This window comes from Mustela nivalis, assembly GCF_964662115.1.
Source record: "Mustela nivalis genome assembly, chromosome: X".
NCBI classification, from domain to species: Eukaryota; Metazoa; Chordata; class Mammalia; order Carnivora; family Mustelidae; genus Mustela; species Mustela nivalis.
Window position 1 is genome coordinate 37,477,435 of NC_139040.1, and position 9,374 is coordinate 37,486,808.

General features: G+C 46.5%; 1 protein-coding gene across 2 annotated transcripts; it reads right to left on the reverse strand.

The window, feature by feature from the left end:
• Window positions 1-1,617: 1,617 nt before the first annotated feature.
• On the reverse strand, window positions 1,618-5,131 carry LOC309855684 (uncharacterized protein). 2 transcript variants are annotated; one of them, XM_082716245.1, is made up of 4 exons: window positions 4,802-5,131; window positions 4,661-4,721; window positions 4,326-4,513; window positions 1,618-4,196 (listed from the first exon to the last, which is right to left on the reverse strand). In XM_082716245.1, exon 4 carries the CDS (start codon window positions 4,135-4,137, stop codon window positions 2,707-2,709), a length of 1,431 nt encoding a protein of 476 aa, XP_082572371.1. In that variant the 5' UTR covers window positions 4,138-4,196; window positions 4,326-4,513; window positions 4,661-4,721; window positions 4,802-5,131; the 3' UTR covers window positions 1,618-2,706. The 2 variants fall into 2 exon arrangements, with proteins under 2 accessions (XP_082572371.1, XP_082572370.1); XM_082716244.1 differs by having other exon boundaries at window positions 4,326-4,533.
• Window positions 5,132-9,374: the final 4,243 nt, after the last annotated feature.

Below are 9,374 nucleotides of genomic sequence, written 5' to 3' on the forward strand. Positions count from 1 at the left end.
AACAATGTATTTCCCACAGGAATACTTCCTACTACCAAACTTCCCTGAGCCCCTGAAGCAACAGAGTATGAAGCTTTGGTTCAGGTGCAAAAAAAACATGCATCCCTGGGCAGAGTTCCTGTTAGGGCACATGGGAGACAGGGCTGGAAATGGGAAGTCTTCTTAGGGAAGAAAAGTAGGCAGAAGGATTTTATTTCGAAACAGGCAGAAATAAGATGTTGCACCCAGAGACCTCATTTTAAAAGGCTTATCCCCATGGTGAGTGACGCTGTCACAGAATCTTTGTAAAGGTAGACCAGTTCCCCAGGGACTGCTCAGGCCACCCTTGTTCCTCCTGGCTGTTCCCTTTTTTAAGGACAGCCACAGGACCAGTTGAGCTTTTCCCCAACACAACAGCAAGACTCTTCTTGGCTGTCTGCTGTTGCCCTTGAAGTATCCCCCCAAATTAACATGACACAGGAAATATGTCAGGCAAATGCAATCTTTATTTATAGTTACAGGCCCTTCTACCTCAAGTCCATTTTGACTCTTAGCCTGCTGAGCTGAGCTGGAAAATGAAGGGAACTCAAATCCCCTCGACCCTCCCTTTTGGCTTCAAACTTGGACCAGCCCAAGAACTGGGCAACCAGCTTCTCCTTATTTTCTTTCCCCTGCTCATCCCCTTGCTCTGCGTAGCTCTCCTGCCCCAAATTCGCTGCTAATGTGGGAAAAATAGAGGAGAGGACTCACCTGCAAAAATGAAATCAGGGATGCCTTTGTTCTGTTCTTCCATAGCCCCACTTGACTGGAGTTCTTTCATTCCCCATATTCTAACCTTGACTCATAGCAGAGAGCCCTTTCAGGAGGTCTGAGTGAGGGGTCGTGAGGCTCTGTGGCCCCAGCTCCTGCATATACACACTCCCTCTTCTGGTTAAGGCCCTGGATTTCATAGTGAGGCATGTAGCCAACAAGGGCACAAAGGTAGCGAGGTCAAAAGGTAGCTGGACCCCTCGGGGCAGGAAGATGAGTGGACATCAGAAAAGTCCTTCCTGCCCCTTCACGATGATGCAGCTCAGAAATACCCCAAGAGCCTGCTCAAGCATCCAGGACACATAAAAGGGACATGCGGCCCCCACTCTGAGCCCTCTGATGAATAGCTACCCCTTCAACAGGGAATGCATCAGGACATCATTTTGACTAAATGGACCCCAAAGCCAGCCTTGGAGAAAGGCCAATGCAAAAGTCTACTCTCGACTCTCAGCCTATGCCCAGCTGCATTGCCCAGCCAAGCTCCCGGATGAGCTCGCAACCAACGTGGCAGGTGGTAGCGAGGGGATCAGGCCAGAGCAGCACAGTCGCGGCCACATCAGGCGAGGGTGGGTGACAGCAGCAGAGTCAGCTCCCTCCTCTGCTCCCACAGGTTGCTGGTGAAAAATGGAATCCCTCCCCCCTTCCAGGTGGCCGGTGGGCAGAGCTGTCTGTGTCTTGCTCAGCCCCTGTGCAAGGTGCCTGGAGCTCTCTTCCAGCAGCTGTGGGCCTGGGAGTCCCCGAAGCAGCCCCCATGTTGTCAGCTGACTCCTCCCACCAGTCCAGGGAGGAGAAACCTCCCTGTCCTTGTGGCCCTCCTTCGTGAGTTTTGATTATTTGCTGACGACATGGTGATGTAGGCAGTTGGATGTTACAGAAAGGAATTAGGAGGCCGGAAAGCATCGCCCGTGCAGGCTCCCACCATCCCGCGGTGACGACGATTAAAGCAGGAGCGTGTTCTCAGCTGGCCTGTCTTGTTGCACACTGTCCTGCCGCGGTTGCCATCGCACACCTCAGAATGGTAGCTGCCGTTTTCTTGTCTGCTTTTCCCTCTTAAGGAGCGTTTTGCCCCCATGACTTTAAGGCTCTGTTACCCTCATTGCAAATAGGGGCATCGTCTTCTGCCTTCCACATGCACTGACATTAGTATAACTTTCAAAATGCATAATACCACAGTGCCAGACCGTTGCATGACATTTAGTACTGAAAGTTAAATCAATCCTAGGTGATTAGTGTCTGAGGGCTTATCATAGGCCATGTACTAGTCTAAGTGCTTCGCATGTCTTAAATCATTTAATCATTCAATCTACAAAGCCCCTGCTATTATTATCCCAAGGGATAGACTGGGGCTCAGAAGGAAAGAGTGACTTGCTGAGAGGAACACGGGTAACCAGTGGCAAAGCCAGGCTTCGATCCCAGGCTTTGGGATCTGCCCTCTTAGCCTGTGCTCTTACCAATGGTAAAATGGCCGGTCTTAGAACTAAATGCAATCATCAAGTCAGTTTACAATCTAATATGCAATATTCAATACTACCTTCTATACAAGAGAAGTATCCTCGGGATCCAAAACACATTCTGTTATTGGCTTACCCTCTAAACTCTAACACCGCTTATCAGTCATAGGAAACACCTCTCCCAGCAATGTTGAGAATGTTGCGGGAAAGAAGATAGAGAAAAAACATTTCTGCTTCCCTGAAGTTATGCCGGTTCTCTAGCAACCTAAAACTTATTTCAGAGAGAAATTGCCCATCCAGAGAATAATTGCGATATTACCATGCCATGGAAAAAATTACCAGCTGGGTAGTGAGCCTTGATATAGCATTTTAAACAGCTTTCTCCCAACAGATGTAGACGGTGGTCCTTCCAGGACCCAAAGTGATCTTTAGGTCCCTTAGGTCCCTTTCTTTTCTCCTCTGCGTCTCAAAAACCTCCCCATTTGCTCATCCAGACTGTCTGAGTTTCAGCCCTCTCCCTCTCTGGTCCCGGCATCCCCATCACTGAAGTACTGATGTGGGTGTGGGCTTTGGTCAAGGTCAAAGCCTCCCTCTGCTCTTTTGAGCAGCGCTCCCCACAATAGCAACGGTCGGCTTGCCTAGCAAAATTCCTCACTGTGCATTCCCAGAAGTTCTGATCCCCCTGGCATCTCTCAGTGCTTCTCCGACCCTTCCTGGGTTCCAGAGCTTGCTCTGCCTTGCTCACGCGAAGAGTGGACTTTACTTCCTCCTCACCAGTCTCTGGCTGAATCTGCTTTTTCTGCCCCACATCCACCCGCCTATTTGCAGCAGAATACTGGCCCTGGAGATGAGTCTGAACCTCATCTGCTGCTCTGAACGAGGCCCAGGCTTGTACTGTCAGAGGCCAAGGACAAGCCAAGACACCCTTCTCCTTTCTCTTGCTGTCCGCACGTCTGCCCGTCCTTCTATTTCCCATGCTGTCGGCAGAGAGGGACTCCCTCTTCTCCCATGAGCCCTGCTCCAGATCCTGAGCAGAGTTTGGGGCCTCCTCCAGTGTACTCTGGTAAGGAGTCTTAGCTGACACTTTACCTGCCTCACCTTCCGGACCCTGGCTTGGATGACCCCCATCAACTCCCTCTTCAGCGAGTGATTCATCCCTTGCCAAAGCTGAATGTGCCTGAGCTAAGTTTGTGTACGATGCCCAAGCGTGTACTGTCAGAGGCCAAGGGCTAGCCATGATCTTCTTGTTCTTTTTATTTCTCCCTTTCCGGCTCTTTTTCTGCCTTGGGTTTAACCCCTCGTCTGCCGCCAGAGGTGCCACAAGAGAGGGCTGGACTGCACTTGCTGCTGACCATTTGGCATCAGCAAGTTCCTCCTGAGGCTCAGCGAGAGTCGATGTGTTCTCACTCCCCTCATGCTCCCCTTGCCCCCTCCCTTCACCTACCTCGCTGCCTCTGGGAACAGCAAATGCCAAAGCCCCCAGGACATGAGGCCGGCGCAGAACCGGGGCTGCCGAAGATGCCCGAGTCTGGAGTGTCAGAGGCCAGGGGAGATACACAATCTTAGTTTGCTTTCTATTCCTCCCTTTCCGGCTGCCTTTCCTCCCTGCATTTCCCAAGGTGTTAGGCCCCTGCACTGTAGCATCAACCGGACTCGCCTCTGGGCATTGGCCATCGGCCTTGGCACTCAGATTTGAAATAAGAACAGACATATTTTCCATCTCCTCATTCTCTCCTGGCCCCGGGCTTTCCTGCCCCACATTCACCTCACTACTCGCACTCTCAAGTGGAGTTTGAACATCAGGTGGGGCTGTTGCCGGTCCTGCTGCTGTGCCTGGGTCCGTGTCGCTTGCCTGGGTCACCAGAGCCTCCATATGAGTTAAAGTGTCCTTTTCCATGTTTTTTCCCCCCTCCAAGTTTTCCTTGCTTTTTTTTTTGGATCAGGTAGTGTGTTTACCTGGAGCAGAGAGAACAGAAGTAATCCACAAGGCACATATAAGGTTAGTCAAAGCTAGCCAAAAGTCTTTTCTTGAAGGAGGGTATCGGGCATCAGGGCTGGGGGCTGAAACTGAGAACCCAAGGATACCTGAAACAATTTAGGGACAATGCAGGTCTAGGAGGCCGTGGACAAAGCAGGGATGTCAGACGCCTGTTCTCATTAGCGGCTGGCTCACTGATCTATGGCTTCTCGTATGGCGACTTGGGATGTCCTCAAAATACCGAAGGATGACCCAATTATCGGTCTTCAGCAGCCTTCTGGATCAGCACTGTCTTCTATGGAGCAGAGGACAACTCTGGCAAGACAACAACAATGACAACACCACCAACAAGACAAAGAGATTTGGATAAATATCCCCATTTGCACCTAAGGGATATAGAGACATCAGTTAACGGGTCAGGTATGGAATTCAGTATTGTTACCTTTTAGTGCTTCGGACAGCCTCAGGAGACTGAACCGTAGGTGAAAAGGCTATAGTTGATCCTATAAAAGCAGAGAAAGAAAGCATCATCAAAGTCATCCTGGCCAGGCTTCCCGGGTCACTGGTCTGAGCAGACTCTTACCGGAATATCCTAGAAATGCTTTATTGAGGTTTCTCCACAAGGTCTGTCTTTTTGGTGCCACGCGGAGGAGCTGGTTGCTGTGCCAGTGACCCAGAGAGTCTACCTAACTTGGGAACACAACCTCTATCAATCGATGAAGAGATTCTGTTCTGTTCAATATGGCATTAGCATTTAGACCTTCTTTCACCAATTTCTGATTCTTCCTCAGTTGAGAGTCCAGATCTGGGCTGAGGGCATCATTCCATTAGCCCGTCCAACCCATTTGGCAAGCATTCTAGAGAAGCCGACTACGGAGAGAATTCCTACTTCTCCAAGTTGTAAACTCTCCAGTCCTGCTGCAGATTCTGGTCCCCTTCTCACCTCTCTATTGTACTATATATATGTGCGACATAATCTTGGAATGGGCTAATTATTTACATAATATCCTTTCTCTCTGAGCAAACATTTTTTGTTGACTTTTTGATCAAAAAAGGAGAAAAAAAGAATAAATGAAGGAAGGCTCAAACTCCCTTTCTCTAGTTATGACTGACACAGAGAGCTCAATGAGGTTTTTGTGCTTTCCTTTGATAAGAAAGTATAACCACACAAAAGAGCAACGCAAGGACTGGCATTGACCTACTAGGGTTAGAAATGGAAAACTTGTTGTTTTTTTTTAAATCTGGAACTTGTTTTTATCTAGAACAGGGGATGCTGCAGTGCCTATGTGAATGCAACATGCCCAGGGGAGACGAGGAAGGGCCCTCTGGACCTTCTCTTGGGGGACCACAAAGGGCCTAGAATTATTTTTGCATGGATGATGTTCTCACCCCATCCTCCTTCGAGCACCCCCATGTTAAGACTGTAAAAAGAGGAATCGCAGAGTCAAAAACGACATACACTGGTTAGCCAGCATGGTTTCTATTTTTTCAACATTTTTTCTGATGCAGGGGTCAGCCTTCTCACTGCTTGATACATAGGTTAAAGGAGTTCAATGCCAAGGCCAGCTCAGTGCATGATAAATTCAGAGGTTATCACTAGATGAGAGCCAGCTGGCTGGCTGCTAGGAGGCCACCGTACGTGAAATTTACCTTGTTCAACTGCTGTAGAGTCAAAGGTCAGGCCCTGGCACTGTGAGGAGGTCTGTAGCCCGGTGGCGGGTGTACATTAATCAAACACACAGAGCCAGGTCTCTGTCTATATCTCGACCGCCTCTAACCATATCCATATTCATGTTCATGTTCCTAACGATGTTTCTATCTACATAAGATACCCTGTCCCCTGGACTACATCGGGATGATGACTGCCTTTTGAGATTCCTTAGATTTCCCTCTGGTGTGTTGACCCTTTTGTTCATACAGATTCACTTACTTAATCAACATGCATTTAATGCCACTGCGATGTGCCAAGAGTATGAGTATAAGTATACTTGGGCTTTGGGTTACTTAATTACTGTCAATTTCATTTTGGTTTCTCTGAAGTGACCTACCTTCACTGGACTTCTGCATGTTTCCAAACCTCAAGTCACCTCTTTGCAGACACTCTCTTGGTTGACTCTCATGGACAGCTAATGATGGTCCTTGTGTGCGGATTCTACTCGCTTATCCAAAGCCAACCTAATTATTTATCCTTTCTCCAGCTTATTGAGCCCTTCACACTCTTTGCCCCCTCACTCCCCCCACCCCTTACTAGTAATAAACCTCTCTGGCTTCTGGATAGGAAGAGAGTAACTCATGATTCAAGTCCCATACATCTGCATTGTACTATTACCACTTTCATTCGAGCTTTCCAGATAAAGAGGAACAACTGTATGAAGCCCTTTCATTTGTGGGTTACACGAGAGCCTGCATTTACATGTGTCACGGTATTGGAAATATCTCATATCCCTCCTTCGACATGTGGGAACCTATCCTTCCTTTGATAGGAAGGGCCTACCAAGCAGATTCCTATGAGTGGAAAGATTTCCAATTGTGTCCTGAAAGGGTTGGGAGTCCTGGGAAACAGCTTGTTTCATTTAGGATTCTTTCATTGCAAGTGGCCAAACATAAATACATAAAAAGACCCAAGTTGGCTTAAACAAAACAGGCAATCTATAATTCACTGTAAGCTTAAATGGGAGAGGTAGAGCCAATTCATGGCTTAATGCAGACTGCAGATTGTTTTACTGGAAGCCATCAGAGGTAATTCCTGGGGGTTGGTTTCCATTTTCCAACTCTTAGAAGAAACGCCTGGTACCTTCTGTCCCACCGTGCCTAATCCAACAAAGGCATTCCCTTCCCTGGTAGAGCAGCAGGGGTCCCTAACTTGAGCCTTATTTGTACTAGCTGGCCTGATATAGGTTATGTGTCCACTGCTGAAACAATTGCAAATGCAATGTCCAAATCCTGGGTCTCTTTGAATTCAACAGAGAAGCTGGAAAGTAAGAATGAAAAAGTGCAAATCAGAGATGGTGGAGCGGACAGGGAAGGTAGGAGTGAGGCATGGAGAAGTGAAAAAAAGCCTAAAGCAATTTCTGAGTAGGAATTTAGATGTTATCTTAAAGAAGAAAAATACCTTTTTGATATATAACTCATATGTCATAAAATCCAATTTATTTATTTGTTTTAGAGAGAGAGTATGTGAGCTGAGGGAGGGATAGAGGGAGAGGGAAAGAAATCCTCCAGCAGAAATCCTCAAATCTGCCCCTCTGGGTGCAGAGCCCAGTGCAGGGCCCAATCCCAGGACCCCTGAGATCATGACCTGAGCCAAAATCAAGAGTCAGATGCTTAACCAAGTGAGCCACCAGGTGCCCCAGTATTTCATTCCTTCTTATGGTCAATTAATATTCCATGATATGGATATATCACATTTTGCTTATCCATCCATCAGTTGACAAATATTTGGGTTATTTCAATGTTTGGCTGTTATAAATAATGCTGCTGTAAACATTTATGCACAGGCTTTTGGGTGGGCTTGTGTTTCCAATGCTGTTGGGTATATACTTAGGAGTAAAACTGCTGGGTTATGTAGTAACTTCATGTTTAAACATTTGATTAACTGCCAGACTGTTTTCTATCAGGGCTGCATCATTTTATATTCCCACCAGCAATACACAAGGGTTCCAATTTCTCCATATCTTTACCCGTACTTGTTACTGTCTTTCTGATTAATGCCATCTTTGTGTGTGTGAAGTGGTAGTTCACTGTGGTTTTCATTTGCATTTCCCTAATGACTAATAATGTTAAGCATCTTTTTATGTGTTTATTGGCCATTTCCGTATCTTCTTAAGAGAAACGTCTACTCAAATCCTCTGCCAATTTTTAAATTGTGTTATTTATCTTTTCATTATTGAATTGTAAGAGCTCATTATGTATTCTGGATCTAAGTGATTTATGAGATATATGACTTGCAAATATTTTTCTCCCACACTGGGGATTATCTTTTCACTCTCTTAACATTGTCCTTTTTAAAAAGATTTTATTTATTCCTTTGAGAGAGAGAGAGTTCAAGAGCAGGGGAAAGGGCAGGGGAGAGGGACAAGAAGACTCCCTGCTGAGTGTGGAGTCCCACGTGGGGCTGGATCCCAGGACCCTGAGACTGTGACCTGAGCCGAAATCAAGAGCCGGACACTCAACTGACTGAGCCACCCAGTCACCCCAAAATTGTCCTTTGTAGCACAAATATTTTTAGCACTGATGAAGTCCTCTTTGTCTATTTTTCTTTTCTTTGTGTTTTAGCTGCCAGATCTAAGGAGATTGCCTAATCCAAGTTTAAGAAAGTTTTTCCCTGTTTTCGTCTCAGAGTTTTATAATCTTTGCTCTTACATTTAGGTCTTTTAATCCATTTCGAGTAAATGGTTGTATATGGTATGTTGTAGGGGGCTCAACTTCATTTTTGTCGCATGTGGACATTCCACTGTCTCAGCACCATCCATTGAAAACACTAGTCTTGGGGCGCCTGGGTGGTTCAGTCAGTTAAAGCCTCTGCCTTCGGGTCATGATCTCAGGGTCCTGGGATCGAGCCCTGCGTCAGGTTCTCTGCTCAGCGAGGAGCCTGCTTTCTGCACCCCCCCCCACCCCGACCCCTGCCTGTGTCTCTGCCTACTTGTGATCTCTGTCTGTCAAATAAATAAATAAATAATATTTTTTAAAAAAGAAAAGACTAGTCTTTCTGCAACAATTTATCTTGTCACCCCTACATCAGCTTTTAAAACAATTATTGTCCTTGATGTATTTAAAACATTGGAAAAGGTTAAATAGAGATATCAATAAAGTCATGTGATAAGTTTGAAAACAGATACAACATACTTCATGCATTCCCTTCTAAGTAGTTGTTTTGGGAGTGTCACTGAGATATGGGGAACAGAGGTGAAAAATCAAGGCTAAGTCTTCCCTACGTGACTAAAAAACTGACCTTAGCTGGTATTTCCAAAGAGTGAACTCAAGGAAGCTAGTGCATCAACTAAATGAGCATATAGCCCTCTAAGATGACTGCTTTAAATAAAGCATTGATTTGGGGTACCTGGGTGGCTTAGCGTCTGACTTCAGCTCAGGTCATGATCTCAGGGTCCTGGGATCGAGCCCTGCATCTAACCGTGCATTGGGGCTCTGCACTCATT

Coding starts and splice junctions, on each gene's coding strand:
- LOC309855684 (XM_082716245.1), bottom strand. CDS start 4,137: ATGGAAAAGGACACTTTAACTCATATGGAGGCTCTGGTGACCCAGGCA.